This window comes from Mustela lutreola, chromosome 12 (assembly GCF_030435805.1).
Source record: "Mustela lutreola isolate mMusLut2 chromosome 12, mMusLut2.pri, whole genome shotgun sequence".
Taxonomy (NCBI): Eukaryota; Metazoa; Chordata; class Mammalia; order Carnivora; family Mustelidae; genus Mustela; species Mustela lutreola.
Window position 1 is genome coordinate 21,614,813 of NC_081301.1, and position 18,248 is coordinate 21,633,060.

The 18,248-nt window shown below is 40.1% G+C and overlaps 1 protein-coding gene across 7 annotated transcripts in view; it reads left to right on the forward strand.

The window, feature by feature from the left end:
• ECPAS (Ecm29 proteasome adaptor and scaffold) overlaps nt 1-18,248 on the forward strand; it is a 97,262-nt gene that overhangs the window by 51,903 nt on the left and 27,111 nt on the right. For all 7 annotated transcript variants that reach the window (XR_009346695.1, XM_059143612.1, XM_059143609.1 and 4 more), the window contains 16 exons: nt 936-1,002; nt 1,097-1,219; nt 3,239-3,342; nt 3,781-3,904; nt 5,063-5,143; nt 6,258-6,480; nt 6,907-6,998; nt 8,779-8,913; nt 9,692-9,854; nt 10,499-10,671; nt 12,094-12,195; nt 14,920-15,043; nt 15,699-15,844; nt 16,287-16,341; nt 17,210-17,324; nt 18,009-18,077. Coding sequence is in view for 6 of the 7 variants with exons in the window: in XM_059143612.1 (XP_058999595.1) it covers nt 936-1,002; nt 1,097-1,219; nt 3,239-3,342; nt 3,781-3,904; nt 5,063-5,143; nt 6,258-6,480; nt 6,907-6,998; nt 8,779-8,913; nt 9,692-9,854; nt 10,499-10,671; nt 12,094-12,195; nt 14,920-15,043; nt 15,699-15,844; nt 16,287-16,341; nt 17,210-17,324; nt 18,009-18,077 (1,896 nt within the window). In the remaining variant the exon portion in view is untranslated. The remainder of the gene's footprint in view (nt 1-935; nt 1,003-1,096; nt 1,220-3,238; nt 3,343-3,780; nt 3,905-5,062; nt 5,144-6,257; nt 6,481-6,906; nt 6,999-8,778; nt 8,914-9,691; nt 9,855-10,498; nt 10,672-12,093; nt 12,196-14,919; nt 15,044-15,698; nt 15,845-16,286; nt 16,342-17,209; nt 17,325-18,008; nt 18,078-18,248) is intronic.

Here is an 18,248-nt window from a genome sequence, read left to right on the forward strand (position 1 = left end):
GAGAGCTATGCTAAGAAAAATTATGTGGCATTTAATAATGGATGGAGAATAAATTGGTTGTGATTTTGAAAGGAATGTATTTAATGGCCATAGGTTGTTTAGGAATGTTTTCCTTGCAGAAGGAACATGATGTGAGACATTCCACTTGAAGACAGCTATGTTTCCATAGTAAATGGCAGTCTTGAAATGAGATTTTGAACTGGATTGTGTCTTAACGGGTTACTTTTTCTTGCGCCCTGGAGACATTTGATTGACCTTAAGTGTTCTTTGTTGCCGCTTACCACTAGTCTTTATAATCACAGTCATCAAGGTTTAGTTCTTGACCTTCTTTTCTGTTCTGATAGTGCTATATTATGATTCTGGGTGGCCCTGTTTCCAGAGGTGGATTTTTTTTCTTCTGCTTATAGTATGATTTCCTCCTTACACTTCCTCCTGGTTTCTTCTTCCTTCCCTATATTTCAAAGCAGGGAGACTGTGACCCTGGGTGGTGCTGCTAGCCGTGGCGCAGGGCCTGTACTGGCCAGTGTAGACGAGGTCTTGCTCTTCTCTCTGTGCAGGGAAAGGATCTTTGGGGTTCAGAGGAAGGCCACCCTCAGTCACATGATACAGCACTTACATGATAGCCTTTAGTTTAAATAGCAGTTTGGTCTTAATTGTCAATGTTTTTATGTTAAAATCAGAAATATTAACTGAATGCATGGAATCTTATGAAGGCAGTCTCTGGGTAGTATTTTAATCATGGGTTACTTATATTAGACAGTTGAATTAAATACTTACTTTTAAAAATATTTGGCTCTTTGGGGAGGTAATCTAATGATGTTGACATTATGTTTAGAGATGAAAATGCAATTCAAGAAAATTTGTGTTTAGTTACATTTTCTTCTAACCTCATGGAAATTTATGGTTGTAATAATGGTCTTATTATTCTCTCACAGTCGAATGCCCCATTTATTCACTAAGGATATAGCTCTTGTGCAGCAGCTCTTTGAAGCCCTATGTAAGGTAGGGAAACACCCAACCAATCTATGCTTTCCATTTGGATGCTGACCTGGAAACCTGACTGGGAAGGGAAACACTGTTTTTATCATATTTATAGGAAGAGCCTGAGACTCGGCTTGCTATTCAAGAAGCGTTATCTATGATGGTTGGAGCTTATAGTACCTTGGAGGGAGCACAGCGAACTCTCATGGAGGCACTTGTGGCTTCATACTTAATAAAGGTAGGTCCAACTATGTCAGCTACAATGGTTGGTGATACATACTTGATACATTTTTAAGAGCAGAATTTGAATTGTTTTTCTTTAGTGATCTCGACAGTTAAGAGGAGTATTTGCTTTCACTTGGACTATGATTGATTGAGTTACTGATTTTTAAAGATTTTATTTATTTGAGAGAGAGAGAGCATGAGTGGAGGGAAAGGCAGAGGGAGAGGAAGAAGCAGACACCCCGCTGTTGAGCAGGGAGCCCGAGCAGGACTCGATCTAGGACCCTGGGATCATGACCTGAACCAAAGGCAGACACTTAGCTGACTGAGCTACCCAGGTGGCCCAGGACTGTGATTTATGATTGATTTCTAATTCTTCATGATGGGAATCTGATTTTAGGGGAGGAAGAATGGTGATATTCTCAGAGCTTTTATGTTAAAGCGTTTTATGTTGGGAAACTTCTTGATGTCGTGTCCTCTAAGTTGGAAGTCTTTTGTCTTAGGTGGTAGCTGAACACTGCAGTCCTTTGGGGTGGAGTTCATAGCCAACACTTCGGGGGGAAGGCAGAAGGAAAGACAGACAAATTTTATACGTTAAAATCGAGTCTGTAGGAAGTAAGCCCGTACTATCATGCATAGTCTTCTTCCTTCTAGATTTCTTTATTCAGCTGTCATGGGAGTTTGTAGAAAATTTTGAGTATCTATTTACATATATATGTGTGTGTATGTATATATATATATGTAATATGTAGTATACAATATAAAATAATATGAATTTGTTTTAGTCAGTTCTTTGTTTTCCATTTCTAGGAGTAGAGGGATATTAGAAGGGGCAATGACGTCAAAAAGCATTGGTATGATTAATATATATTGTGTCTTACTGAAATTTGACTGGTGTATTCAATACATTGGTATTGAAGGAATTACTAAAGGTTCAGAAAGGTATCTGGTTTCTGTTGAAATATGACAGGACTGTTATGTACACTCAGGAACATTATTATCTATCGAGTTCCACTGTCGGATGCTCTTGTACATGCTTCATATTCCTATACTGTGGATGAAGATACGTGGGCTTGTTTGGAAGCTTATTAGACTAGAACACATACAAGGATGTTTGATGCTTTTATAATGCATGTGGGTGCTGCTTATACATATGCAGAGCAAATCATGTAGCAACATTACTAAACCGAAGCTAATTTTATTCTTTTCTCAGACGACATTTAAAGCAACCAGATTGTAGGCTAAATCATGTGAGCTCATCCTTAATATCATTGCTCTTTATGAGAGCTCAAGGAATGCTTAAAGAGCAAAAGTACCTGAGTGAATAGGGTGGAATCTACTTCCTAATGTCACTCCCATCTTTCACTGTGTTAGGTTTGTGACGAGGCGAGGAGAATGACCTGGTGGGAAGGTACCTGAGAGGGAGGCTTTTCAGAATAAGGGTTCCTCAGCTGCTTCTTTTGTTGAACTTTGTATTTGTAGAGTAATCTGTTATTCTTTTTAGATGAGTTGAATGTATTCATGAAACTCCTTTGGAGTCCGTTTTAACTAGAGCTCATCTGAAAAACCTGGAGATATTTTGCTTTAGATTTATAGAGATTCCAAGTAACCTCTATTTGTGTTCCCTGCTAAATATCTTAATTTCATTCATGTGACTGACAGTTTGAGAGTTGGGGAAGCAGAGATGATGTCCAGAAACTGTTCAGAGTGACTGTGGTCCCAGAGTTGGTTGGAGGATGTGTATGTACAGGGACATTCTCTGGCTATGGTCTCTGTGGAGGGTCCTTTTAGCTCATAAAAAGTACTTTTTAAGTCATGCCAGTGTCCAAAAGATGTTTTTAAACAACTTGATTAAAGATTTTCAACAAATCATTTGTCTTAAATTTTATTTACTTATTAAAATTACTTCACTTTTGACTGTTTACAATTAAGATGACTTATCTTTACTGAATGAGCTGTTGGTAATTGGATTCTTCTTCTTCTTTTTTTAAAATCTGTATGTGTTTGTGTGTGTGTGTATTTATGTGTCAAATAGCCTGAAGTTCAAGTTCGACAGGTGGCTGTGAAATTTGCTAGCACGGTGTTTCCCTCTGATCATATACCTTCCAGATATTTGCTCTTACTAGCTGCAGGAGATCCGTAAGTTTCAAAAGGTGTTAATTTGAATTTGGGTTCATTTTAAATTATTTGAAAATTACTGAAATTTATGTTGTTTTCAGGATTGCTCTGTGGACTTGAAGCAATTTATTAAAGTTAAAAATATGGCCCTTGATATGATAAGATCTGTAGTTATACCCTATCTTGCTTTTTTCCTGTGGGTGTACTTTAAAGATATAAGCCACATAACTCTTCAAATCTCCAGAAATTTCCAAAAAGAAGTAGTTTCTTACAATGTATTTTATGACTCTTTGCTTAGATAGCCAAGAATATTTTTAAGAAATTTTCTGAGAAAAAAAAAAAAAAAGAAACTTTCTGAGATTCCCCAGTTGTCAAATAAAATGACTGTTCTTAATCATCAAATGATCAGTCTGGCATTATTGCAAGTTATTTTTTTATTCTTATTTTTCTTTCTGTAAGACGAGAAGAAGTTCATGGAGAAGCACAGCGAGTATTAAGGTGTCTTCCTGGTAGAAACAGAAAAGAAAGTGCTTCTAAGCAGATGCCTTCTTTCCCGGAAATGGTGTATTATATCCAAGAAAAGGTATGGCGTTTAACTTCAGATAGTTTGGGTCATATAATGAATCATGAAAATAAACGTGTATTTTTTTAGGTGACACATTTAAAATGTTACCACTAAATGTTGAATAGTGGTAACATTTCTAACAATGTTAATATTTACAATGAGAGGAAGAAAATACAAAATTAAGAGAAAAATGTAGTTCTTGAAATTGATCTGTTTTGCCCCAATCTGAATTACTTCAATTCCTTTTATGCTCTTTAGCATTTTGGCTGGGTTTAAAAATTTTATCCCTTATCTGACATGCTTAAAAATATGTCTCCTTTTTAAAATTTTTTTAAAAAATTTTAAGGATATTATTTAGAAACTGTAAATTTAAGAATGCTTCAGGGAACAGTTGAGATTTTTTCCATTGTGATCGTGAGAGAACATCATGGCTGCTTTTGCAAGCCTCCTGTGTGTGCGCAGTTCTCTCTGCTGGTGGGTCAGACTGAGTATTGGCTGTTGTGACCCCTAGACCTGATCCTGTCCCACTTTTTTTTCAGTGTTTTTTGGTATGATGGTGGTCCTAGCTTTTTATTTAGATAGATATCTTAAGGGAGTTGGAAGTCAGAACCAAGTAGCCATGATTTTTTTGTGGTCAGAAGATGCTCGTGTGCTCATCTTTTCCTCCTGCCTCTGTCAGTCATGAAAATAACTGGCCTACAGTGGCCTGAGGTGACTGTCTTCGTAGATGCCTGGAGCAGGTTTCTTCTTCTTTTTTTTTTTTTAACGATTTATTTATTTATTTGAGAGAAGGAGTGCACACACGCACGCTCGAAGGGAAGGAAGGGGCAGACTCCTTGCTGAACACAGAGCCCAACGCAGGGCTCATTCTCAGCCCAGAGATCATGACCTGAGCAGAAACCAGGAGTTGGCCGCTCAACTGATTGAGCCACCCAGGTGCCCTAAGCAGGTTTATTCCTTTTAAATAAGCCAGTAAAAACAGGAAGAAAACGACACACTTGTCATTTAGGGTTTGAGGGACATGTGCAGTCAGTATGATTGATGGAGAAATGCTTTGACTAGGAAAAAACAGTAGCAAACAACAATGTAGTTAGAAACAGTTATTTTTGAATTGAGGAAGGGCACACGTGCTCCATGTTTTAATAATTGTGTTTATTTTTGGCTTATCTTTATTAGGCTTCCCATCGAATGAAAACTCCAGCTAAGTACATGACTGGGACCACCGTCCTTCCATTTAACCCAGCAGCCTTTGGAGAGGTAGGATTTGGACCGATTTCCATTTGCTCTCTCTGAACATTCTAGAAGATAATGTCATACCCAAAGAGCTGTCTGAATTTTTTTGTGTTCTAGATAAACCCATATCGTGATGTCACTATTCTTTACCGGGTTGCTTATTAGAAAAACAGTATTGGGTAATTGGTGTTATTTTTAACTTGTAGTGGAATCTGTAAATCTCACAGAATCTCTGTGAGATTCTCTTCCTGGAAGAATTGGGTGCTCTGCATTGATTACTGTTGTGATTTTACAACAAATTGGATTTGTATTTTAAAGCCAGTGCTAAGGTTGTTTACATTATTTCTTGTTTGGGTCATTGACTTGTACTAGGTAAATGACAAGAGGTAACCTTGTTCAGAGAGAGTAAGATACCCCCAGTGGAACTGCTGCCTATTTTAGCTTGTAAGGAAAGAGCTTCAGGAGGATTCCTTGGTAGCTAGTTTATATCAGAGGTTTTTGTGGTGTTGTCTCTTTTCTTCTGTAGATAATTTGAACCCATTTTCTCAAATTCTTATGTTGGTGGAGATTAACTACAGTTCCTGGAGTTATACAGCAATAGATGATTTGCACCAGGTTTCTGCTCACTCTCTTCTCCCCCACACCCACACACCTTTTAAAAAAATAACAATTTCGGGGCACCTGGGTGGCTCAGTGGGTTAAAGTCTCTGCCTTCAGCTCAGATCATGATCCCAGGGTCCTGGGATCGAGTCCCGCATTGGGCTCTCTGCTCAGGAGGGAGCCTGCTTCCTCCTCTCTCTCTGCCTGCCTCTCTGCCTACTTGTGATCTTGTCTGTCAAATAAATAAAATCTTTAATTAAAATAAATAAATAAATAAAAGTGGAGTTTGCATTTTAACTCCATTAAACTCTACTAAAAACACTCTGGATTTATAAAAGCTTGTTATGTAAATTGTCCTCCATTATGGTAATTTCAGTTAACATACTGAGTCATGTTTCCCAGCTTTCGTGAGGATTGTCAAATAGCTTTATGAGGGAGGGTGGGGGAATGAAAATGGGAAAGTGTCATTTTGAGGAGTACTCTCCCACACTGACTTCTTGAGGAGCTTGTCTGGTATCCTTCTTCCTTCTGCTTTTAGATAGTCCTGTACTTGCGCATGTGCCTAGCGCACAGCGCGGGAGTGGTGCCCACCTCCCAGAGTTTGGCTGACATGCAAGACCACGCCCCAGCCATTGGACGCTACATACGGACTTTGATGTCAGGTAGCCAGGCGACATCCTCATCATCTTCCAAGAGTGGAGAAACCAACCCTGTTCAGATCTACATCGGCCTGCTTCAGCAGCTGCTGGCCGGTGTTGGAGGTAGGAGGTCGTGCCGCTGAGGACACATGTTGAAGCACTTAAGCAATAATCCAGTTTAAACTCAACTGAGAATTTACAGCAAAATTATTTTCTCCCTTCACTATTGTAACTGAACATCAGCCTTTGTTTCTTTTCTAAACTTACTTGATTTATCCTTGATACGCTATTACTCTTCTTCCAAAGAAATGCTAACAATACATAATGTTTTTACTTTGGAAGTCGGTGTGCAGAACAGGGCATCTTTTTTATAGATAATCTGTAAATTTGCTGTTTTGGATCACATACTGTATTTAAGTTGATTTTTGTTTTGTAGAACTGGGGAGTGCCTCCCAAAGCAGTAGCCTTATACTTGAAAGGAATTTAGTGAGCCCTGTGTGTGTATCACTTTTCTTGAAGCTAAGATTTTCTGAATTCTTTCTTATTTAGGTTTGCCAGTCATGTACTGTCTATTGGAAGCTGTCTCCGTGTATCCAGAAAAACTGGCTACCAAATTTGTAGACAAAACAGAATGGATAAAGGTATATCCTATGCATGTGTATTTCTCTTTGATTCTCTATGTTTTACACTTCAGTCTTAAAATTCGTCTTCCTACTGGTGCCTTTGGGTCATTTTGAAAACTCTTTTATCATACACTTCCTGGGAAGCGTGGAGGTCAGTATATCTCAACAATCCATCTAGGTGGGGTGAAAGATGAATTAAGAATCATATAAGTTAAAAAAAAAGTATATATATTTTCTGTTTTAAAAGTTAAAAAAAAAATTTGTGTAACTTAAATAAAAAATACGCAAACTCTCTCCTTTCTGTAACTGTCTCCCACCTACTCAGCTCTCCCAGCTTCCTGCCCCTTCCTCTCTCACCTGACAAACATATGTAGATCATCAATGTTCCTATATGTTGTACTTTACCTAGAGTTTATTTATGCATATACACACAAATGAAAATAAGCATTTTTAATTTTTCTTCATTCTTTTACACAAAAGGTACATAATTTTCACACTTTAATTGTTTCAAGTGTTTATTTAAATTCTGGTTAGTTAATATATAGTATAATTTTATTATTGAGTTGTTATTTAACTTCTCACACTGTTTTATACCTTATCTCTTTCACTTGACACTAAAATGTGGAGGTATTCTGTAGAACTAGAGGGAGAACGTTCTCTTTAACAGCTTCATTTTTTCCATTGTATGAATGTGCCGTGACTTATTCTAGAACCTCACTGAGGTTCTATTCTAGAACTGTTCTGCTGCAATGAACAGTCCATCATTTTGAATATAAAGAAGTCTGTTTTTTAGATGGAATCCCCAGAAGTGGAATTGAGGACATAGACTTTTATAGTTCTGATAGTCCCCAGCCTCTGGTACCAATTTACACTCCCACTAGCCATGTAGGAAGTGTTCCTGCCTCATGGTCACACCAAAAGCATTGCCAGGTTTAGTGAATAAAAAGAAAAGATTCTCCGTTAAATTTGAATTTCACATAAACAGTGAAAAATTCTTTTTAGTACAGGTGTGGCTCACACACTTTCATATACTTCTTGGGCTGCATAATGCAGTTCTTTTTGGAAAGTGGAGCTTGAATGATGGTAAAATGTGCAGATTACCCCTTAGTGTGAAAGCACGAGTGTCATATACCAAGAGGTGTGAGTTATGTGCTTTTTTGGAAAATCCGGTCTCATAAAATTGTTTTGGATTTTAAAAGGATTTTTTATTTCTTGTGAATATTTGCTGATTGTAAAATGATTGCCCATTTTTTGACTTGATCATGTAGATCAGGGTCATCAAGCTGTGGTCCATGTACCAAATCTGCCTTGCCTCCTGTTTTTGTTTGGCCTTTAAGCTAAGAATGGTTTTCGTTTTTAAATGGTTCAAAAACAATCAGAAGACGTGAGAATTCTAGTGTCCATAAAGTTTTATTGGAACACAGATACCCCTTTCATTTCTCGATTGTCTGTGGCTGCTTTTGCCTGACAGTGGTAGGATGGAGTTTTTGCCACAGAGACCATGTGGCCTACAGAGCCCCCTTGGCCCTTTACAGAAAGCATTTATTGACCTCTGATTTAGATCATCTGTGCTTTGATTCTGTTTTATATTTTGTGTTTTTGGTGAAAATGCACAGAAGACTTGGGTATATAATTCAGCTCTTATTTTATTTTGAAGCAGCTTATTTTATTTTCTCACAGATACCAATAGATCGAGCAATACAACATATCATTTGTTCCTTCGATTTTAGATGTCAGATGATGTCTGTACGAAGATGATTGTATATCACGGATATGTTTGTTTTTCTACCCCACTCAGAGTCTGATGAATAGCAGTAAAGAAGAGATGCGTGAACTGGCGGCATTGTTTTATTCCGTGGTGGTATCTACAGTGTCGGGGAGCGAGTTGAAGTCAATGATAGAACAGCTTATAAAGACCACAAAAGACAATCATGTATGTTACCAGTTTTGTCTTCATTCTTTTTTGTGGGAAATGGGAGTGCCTTCCAAAAGCATCTGCTATGTTTTTAGTTTTTGTGTTCTCATTTCTTAAAAGGAACTTTTATGATGGTGAAGAATAAGTGAGATAGAAAATACATTGACTCATTTAGTCCATTCAGCAACTGTGAATGCCTTGTGTCTGATCGGCACCGTTTTCGGTGCTAGGAATACAGTGGGGAGTGAATACACGAGGATCCCTCGTACTACCAGGTGCTCGGAAATCTTAGTTCCTTTCTCCTTCCCCATCTAGTGCACCTGTCACCGAGCCTGTTGTGTCAGGGAAACACGTGCTTTCCAATAGTCAAACCTCTACTTGGTGTTTAGGGGTTTTAAAAATTAGAAATCGTATCTGCTCATTGTATTTTTTTTGGCTATAGGGTGGTAGGGAGAAATCATGCTTGAAAATTATGGTAGCATAGTTACGTAAGTGCTCCAAGCTAGAAGACAGTGTGGGTGCTGCAGGGAGCAGGTAGGAGAGTCCCTTCACCCAGACTTGGAGTGGGTGTGGGTTTAGGGAATTACTTCAAGTGAGTCAGGACTCAGCTTGCCTTCGCAGAAGCCTTGAGTGTTGGAAACTCTAGGTTCATTAGCATTCAGTAGAATCTCAGATGATCACTTTGTTCTCTGGTCTTATGTCTTTTTGGAGAGATGACTGTCCTAAACATACCGTTATTTCAGTGTGTTCTTGCATGTATGAGAGAGTGACAGAGGTACTGTGTGGTTAACTTCAGAGCCCAGAGATACAGCATGGATCCTTGCTTGCACTGGGATTCACGGTAGGAAGATACTTGGCCAAAAAGAAAATGAGGATGGCAGAGCAGCAAGACCTGGAGGCAGATGGCGACTTTCTGCCGGAGCAGGAGGAGCTCATTCAGAGCGCCACGGAGACCATAGGTACTTGCTGTGCTCGTGCTGACTGGAGTTGGGTTCAGATTTCCTTTTTTTTTTTTTTTTTTAAAGATTTTATTTATTTATTTGGCAGAGAGAGCTCACAAGTAGACAGAGAGGCAGGCAGAGAGAGACAGGGGTAGCAGGCTGCCTGCTGAGCAGAGAGCCCGATGCGGGGCTCGATTCCAGGACCCTGGGATCATGACCTGAGCTGAAAGCAGAGGTTTTAACCCACTGAGCCACCCAGGTGCCCCTGGGTTCAGATTTCTTACAGCATTTTAGTTTCTTTCTACAGTATTGCACTTTGAAGGCACAGGTCTTGACAAAACTTTGCTTCATGGTGCATAAGTTCTGTGTTTTTAATAACAATGAAAGTACTCTAGATTTTTGGTATGTTTCTTCCTCTGTTTCTATATGACAGAGATGATGGCATTATGGGAAAATCCTTAAACACCTTAAACAAGTGCTTTCTGCCTTGTTCCCACGTGGTTTTTATTACTGACTGAATGTTAGCAAATTACCAGTTAGAAGAAAATGTAGACTTTGACTTTGTTTTGCCGTCTCTAAGACAGTCTTGGGTCCCTTCCTGCTCGTCCCAGACCCCAAGAGCAAGGGTGTCTTCTTTTCAGTCTTGTCTCCTGTGCTTCCAGGCTCGTTTTTGGACAGTACGTCTCCCCTCCTAGCCATTGCTGCCTGTACAGCCCTGGGTGAAATTGGCAGAAACGGTCCCCTCCCCATTCCCAGTGAGGGATCTGGCTTCACCAAATCGCATCTTGTAGAGAGCTTACTGAATAGAATACCCTCTAGTAAAGAAACAAATAAGGTAAGTCCTTTTTCTCCCTTCTTCTGAAATTCTTTCTTTTCATAGATATATAAATGAGCAAAAATGCAGTTGTAATGAGGATAGATGACAGTGCAGCTGGAGGAAGGATTTACTGTGGGGGAAAAAAAATGATGAAGTCGAGGTGACTGTTTAGTTTTGAGTGAGGAGTGATTTGTGGGCGACCTCTGTGCGCGTGCCATTTGGCCCAGTTGTTCCAGTGTAGGCCCATAACTGCTAGGATTTGGGTAAAGAACCAGCTGCATCAGGTAACTCTTCTGTCATGCAAAAGTGCATAATAAAGTGTTAAATAGTTGTTAACACTTTTGTAATTTTAGACCAAATCTAAATCTTAACCTCTGACAGCAAAAATGGTTTTTTGTTTTTTTTTTTTAAGATTTTATTTATTTATTTGACAGAGAGAGAGAGATCTCAAGGAGGCAGAGAGGCAGGCAGAGAGAGAGAGAAAGAGAGAGAGGGGGAAGCAGGCTCCCTGCTGAGCAGAGAGCCCGATGCGGGACTCGATCCTGGGACCCTGAGATCATGACCTGAGCCGAAGGCAGCGGCTTAACCCACTGCGCCACCCAGGCGCCCCAGCAAAAATGGTTTTAAGTCTGGGTGTTAGGAAGCAGTGTGAGTAATATCTGAAGAGAAGGACGTTTATCATTTTTAGTCTCAGATAAACATTTTCATAAACTTTAAAACATATTTGTGATCGGAGTATTTCAGTGTTGAAATATAACATGATTTAATGAGTGGATAAATCAGTTTATTACACATTTAATAAATACATAATTCTATTCTTGATCTAGGTACTGTTTAAAACTTCCTGAGAATATCACACTGTAGTTTTTGTTAGCTATTGTTCACTAATTAGTGATCACCAGCCACTGTTGAACACTTGTAATGTGCCAGGCATATGCCCAGTGCTTCATATATATAAATTAATGGAACTCTCCAGAAGGTTTAGTGAAATAGGTATGCTTGTCATCTCTCTTTTCCCAGATGATGAAATGGAGTTGCAGAGAGTGGGACAACTTGCCCGAGATCACACACCTGTAAAGGCTGCTAATAACATGATTAAGCTCTGATTTGATCTTGGGTCCTCTGGGCCCAGAATCTACATTTATAAATGGTTTGATGGATAATAAACCTCATTAAAGGCTTTCCTTCTTCTTTTGCAGCCATGGACCCTTAAGGAACTCAGTTTTATGTCTTTCTGCCTCCAATGTCTTACACACATAATTCTGTAAAATTGGATATTTTAAAAAATACTTGCATGCATAAGTGCTTTAGACAGACTGCCCTTCCTGTCATCTCAGTGGTAGGGAGGGCAGAAACAGTGTTTCAGAAACACTGGTCTGGGATAAAGCTGGTACATACTTTGTTTTAAAAAAAACAAAAAAACATTCTCTGGTTTTCTAGATGAAAGAACGGGCGATTCAAACACTGGGATATTTTCCAGTTGGGGATGGAGATTTTCCTCACCAGAAACTCCTCTTGCAAGGTCTGATGGATTCTGTGGAGGTATTTATATTGCTATCTGATTGTTAGTTATTCACACCAGAGGCATTTTTTAGCTAGAGTTCTGCATGCTGTGAGGTTTTATTTTTATTTTTTAAAAGATTTTTTTCATCTGTTTATTTGAGAGAGAAAGAGAGTGGGAGGTGGGAGGCAGGAAAAAGGTTGGAGTTGAGGACTAAGGCCGCTGAGTGACAGAGCCAGGGTTAGGATCCAGGTCTCTGGAATCATAATCTAGTATTTTTAATGTGAATTTTATCTATGTATGTATGTATGTATGTATGTATTTATTTATTTATTTGACACAGAGAGAGAGATCACAAGTAGGCAGAGAGGCAGACAGAGAGAGAGGAGGAAGCAGGCTCCCTACCAAGCAGAGAGCCTGATGCGGGGCTCGATCCCAGGACCCTGAGACCATGACCTGAGCCAAAGGCAGAGGCTTAACCCTCTGGGCCACCCAGGCGCCCCTAATGTGAATTTTTTGAGAATGAATTATACACACATCAGGTTCTCCCTGGGCGTCATTGACATTATAACCACTTGGGGAGAAGCTTATAGTGTTTGCTTTCTGATCTTATTTCTTTCTTAATTTATCTTTTTAGAGAGAGCATGCATGTGCGTGCACATGATGAGGGACAGAGAGAGGGAGAGAGGATCTAAAGCAGGCTCCATGCTCAGCGGAGAGCCCAACTTGGAGCTCCATCTCACGACCCCTGAGCCCAAATCAAGAGTCGGATGTTTAACCAACTGAGCCACCCAGGGGCCCCAATGCTTCATTTATTTAAATAAAACTAGAAGAACTCCATCTCTCTCCTACGTTTTTAAAGAAGATGAAAGGAAAACATTTGAAAACAGGCACATAAAATGCATCCTTACTCTAGGATTCTCTGTGTTGACATAACTTTTCTCTGCTTAGAATTTCCAAAGAAGTTTTTGACCAGGGAAACTGTAGAACTGAAGCCCTGAAATTATTTTTCCTCAGAGTAGGAAGCATCTGGTGGTAGAACGTGACACCTCATCGAGAAATGAGGGCATTGAGTTGATCGAGCTAGATCAGTCCTAGAGTGGCCGGCTGCACTGTGGTCTGTGTGCTTGGTAGCGTTCTCTCAGAGGTCACTGTTCCCGTGCTTCTCGTGGGAACTCTCTGCTCTTTATTCTCTTCTTAGTCCCCAGATTCTTAGTTGTTTTCCAGTTTATATTAAACAGAGGAAAAGGCCAAAGGGAACTAAGACAGGTCCAATTCCATGTTGAATGCTTCATGCCTGTGAAACATGTCAAAATTTTTTTGCTTTTTTAAAAAAATTTATTTGAGAGAGAGCAAGCGAGCATGCGCACAAGCAGTGGGGAGAGGGGAGAAGGAGGCTCCCCAGTGAGTAGGGAGACTGATGCAGGGCTCAATCCCATGATCCTGGAGTCATAACCCGAGCCGGAGGAAGATGCTTAACTGACTGGGCCACCCGGGCGCTCCTAACGTGTCAAAATTTCTAAACCAAATGAAAAAAAATCTGAGGGGAACATTTGGGTGGCTCAGTCGGTTAATCCACTGCCTTGGGCTCAGGTCATGATGCCAGGGTCCTGGAATCGAGTCTCACATCAGGCCCCTTGCTCAGTGGGGAGCCTGCTTCTCTCTCTGCCTCTGCCTGCCCCTCTGCCTGCTTGTGCTCTTTCTTTCTCTACAAATAAATAAATAAAATCTTTAAAAAAAAAAGTACTGAGGGTTGCCTGGGTGGCTCAGTTGGTCAAGTGGCCCAACTCTTGATTTTGGCTCAGGTCGTGATCTGAGAGTCATGAGGTGAACCCCCACACTGGGCTCTGAGCTGGGTGTGGAACCTGTTTGAGGTCGTCTTTTTCCTTCTCTCACTGCCCCACCTTCCTTCCTCTCTCCCCAACTCTGCATGCTGTCTCTGCCTCCCTTTCTCAAAAAACATTTTAAAAATTTGAGGATATACTATATAGAATTTTCTTAATATCTGATGTTTGAAATGATTTCAAACTCATAGTGCAGTTTAAGAATAGCATGAAGAACTCCTGTTCTCATTTGGATTATTAATGTGCTGTTGAAGCTCGCCAGCTCTTCATGGATCTCTGAACTTCTATATGCTTTTCTCCAGATTTATCAAATTTTACCATTTTTACAACATTTTGTCTTTTACCGGAACCACTGGAGAGTAGCTCGCAGACACCGTGTAATTTAACAGTGCGCAGAGGAGGTAGTAATAAAGTGTAATGGCTGCTGTTCATTGCACCGCTGTTACATACCTGGTGTCCGCTGGAAGCTTTATATACGTTACCCTCCTGTCCTCCTTACAGCCTGGCGAGGTGGGTGATGGTATCAGGCCCGTGTTAGAAAGTTGAGGCTTGGTTTAAAGAAGTGTATGTAGCTGGTGAGAGACAGATAAGAATTTGCCCTGAGATCTGTGTGGCTTCAGTCCATACCCTTTTCCTCCAGATATTAAAAATCCGTGCTTAGTGGCTCTGTGGAGTGTGAAAAGGGCAACGTGAGGTTGGAAAAAGATCTTCAGGTCTTTCTTACATTCTCCGTTCCCACTCTTCCCCACCCCCACCCCTCCCCACCCCCCACCGCACTCCACCAGGTTAGTTGAGAGCAATCCAGGCAAAAGAGGAAAAAGAGCATGTTGACAGACAAGATCTGAGACAGCCTTTTTGTGGAAATGGATGTTTTTGGGAAATGTTCTCTGTGACTCATGGCTGCTGTTTCCGTTGTTGCAGGCCAAGCAGATAGAGCTGCAGTTCACCATCGGGGAAGCCATCACCAGTGCGGCCATCGGAACCAGCTCTGTGGCTGCCCGGGACGCCTGGCTGGTGACGGAAGAAGAATACACACCCCCTGCTGGTACCTTCCTGCTCAGCTAATCCTCTCCTGGTCCTCAAGGAACCCTTTCTGGGCTTGTTACCACATTTGAGGCAAAAGAAAAAAATTCATGCGTTCCATTTTAACTCTTTCTTAGCTATTTATAGATGTCTTACCAGTTTGGTTCAGTCAAGAAAAATAGTTGGTTAAAGGAGAGTGAACATGACAAAATGAATGAGAACTTCTTTTTTTAGTTCTTTGGGAAGCAAGGGAGTTAGCGGTGTGTTCCCTTCAAACTTGTGCTCTTTCCCAGAGGCTCGGGGCACGTAGCCCGTTTCAGAAGTCGAGGCATAGTTACATTTCCAAGTCACGTGTCCTGTCATCCTTTATTCACATTTATCACAGTGAAGCCTCAGGTCTTCTGCTCGCGCTCCATGTCCCTTTGCAGTGAGGGTGCGCTGGCTTCAGTGACCGCGTGGGTGAGGGAGTGTGTAGTTTCTGACATGTTATGTATGGGTCCTGTGGTCTCGTATGTCTTGCGCTTCTGAAATGGATGATTATCAGTTCCTTCAGTGACCTAAACACCTTAACCTTTTAGACCTGAGTATGTTCTAGGATTGTTGCATGAAAATCTAATTTTTCAGGATACTCTTTTCATTTATTTGAATTGATTTTATCATCCCTTTTCCCCCCACAGGAGCCAAAGTGAATGATGTGGTCCCCTGGGTATTGGATGTGATTTTAAATAAACATATCGTCAGCCCCAACCCACACGTGAGGCAAGCGGCCTGCATCTGGCTCCTTTCTCTTGTGAGGAAGCTAAGTACCCATAAAGAAGTGAAGGTAAGCCACACTAGAAATGTGCTTGACACTGTTGGGAACCATCTTTGAAGTATTTATGACTAAAAGGCAGTAGGGAAGCAAGTGTATGAAGATGAGGGCCCGTGCTGATAGTGAGGGCTATTAGCCTGTAACAGTTATTTTGAAAGAAGCTGTGCATGAAGGATGGCAGCCAGATGTACATTGGCTGGAAGATGATTCTGAACTTGAAGGCATAAGGTCAGGCTATCAGAATGGGAAGGCTGAGAGTACACATTAGACTTCCTGTAAGTCTGCAACCTTCAGGTGAATTGGCTGACTTCAGACGGAGCATAATAGGGCATGTGGCTCTCTCAGGTCAGAAGAGTCTTATGAGGTATTGTATGCCCCAAGAGGAGATTCTTATTCTTTCTTATCTTCCAAGACAGGAGCGTTTGTGTTCTAAACACCTGTTTTTTTCTTTCAGTCTCACCTTAAAGAAATTCAGAGTGCATTTGTTTCTGTTTTGTCAGAAAATGATGGTAAGTTATTGATAAATATTTGATTCCCAAACTTAATTAAGCTTGTGTTTTAAATTTTAAAAAATCTAGATTAATGAACATAAAGGAAAGAACACAGGAAAGTCTAGTCTTTTGGTTGATTTGATTAATTAGATCATGTTCCTTAGTTTTGCATTTAAAAATGGAGTTGACTGAGGATCGCTGGAGGGGAGGGGTATGGGGATGGGGTAACTGGCTGATTGACATTAGGGAGGGCATGGGATGTAATGAGCACTGGGTGTAATATAAGACTGATGAATCACTGATCTCTGCCTCTGAAACTAATAATACACTATATGTTAATTGAATTTAAATTTAAAAAGATCGAAAATGAAAAAAAAAATAACGTGAAGGCCTTCTTTAATGTTAATATATATAAATAATAGCTTCTTTCTGTTTCTTGTTCCTTTCCTCTTTGTGATGTAAACCAGGAGAGAGCAAATGTGTTAGACAGTTAAATAGTAGCTTTGTTTTATAAATTGTCTTAAACATACAGTCTTATATTGACTTTTTATTTAAAAAAAATTGGAGGTGGGTATATCAAATCTGTGAGATTCTTGTACTTTTTATGCGTGTGACTTGTAGTTCATAGAGCATTAAGGCCCAGCAGGGTTGACTTGATTTGTGAGTTGGATCTTTTGTGAATTCTTATTTACAGGGATCTTTGGTGCCATGTCCACTGTGAGGTGACATAATACGTTTTAACAAAATAGGCAGATTGATTCTGTTTTCATGTCTTTACTTGGAGATACCATTTTGGATTTCTACTACAATTTTAAAAAGAAATACGACAATGGCCAGAAGACACGTTTTTCTTAAAATAATACTATTTTGTCTGACTTTTGTGCAGAACTTAGCCAAGACGTTGCTTCAAAGGGCCTTGGGTTGGTGTATGAACTGGGCAATGAGCAAGACCAGCAGGAATTGGTTTCTACCCTCGTGGAGACGCTTATGACTGGCAAAAGGTACAGTAAACTTGTCCATTTCAGATTTAAACACATAAAACAAGGTTTGTAAGTACTGAGAATATGTAGTGGAAGAAGGAAAATTCAGCATTTGATGTTCCTGTTTATTAAGTCTGTAGATCCAAGTCAGTGATTGTTATGTGGTGGGTAGCAGTTTAATTATTCAGTGTATACTGTTTAGACAGTGCAGTGAAGTAAACCAAACTACTGTTCAGAAATAGGCCAGTAGGTCAAGCTTTGAAAGTTGAATGATCTCAGGACAATCAAGGCTTTGGATTATAATAATACCATAAATGCTGTTGGCTAATTTAGTCAGGAAAATGGAGATGTAGAGGGGAAGCTTGCATGTCTTTCAGAGTCTGACTTGTGAAGAGGATGAGAGGGGCAGTCATTCTTGTAATTGGTTACTGCTTTATGTTGCCTGCCTTGCAGGGAGGATAGTTTTTAATGGCTGACCACATTTAATTCAGTTTAAATTGATGTGGAATGTCTTTACATCTCTTTTGTTCATCTGAATTCTCAGGCTGACTGGAAAGGACTTAGTTGACTTTTACATCTTGCGCTATGGCATTCTTGCTGTGGAGTTTGATTTTGTCAGTCTATAAGAGAAATGAATCAATTAGTTGAATGCTGGTATGAAAAATTTGAGGCTGATACAAAGTCTTAACTGTTGTTTTACTTTAGAGCTAAACATGAAGTTTCTGGGGAGACCGTGGTATTTCAAGGGGGAAGCCTTGGCAAAACACCCGATGGGTAAGTGTGCCAAACCCACTGATCAGTCATCAGTAACACCTTCAGTCTGTGAACAGGCACACATGACACTGATTTCCACCCTCCTAGGAGATATTTGTTAGTTGAAGAAGAACATTTCTGTGGAGAAAGCACAGTGTCTCAGATTGGGGTTCTTGGGAAACAGACTCTGAG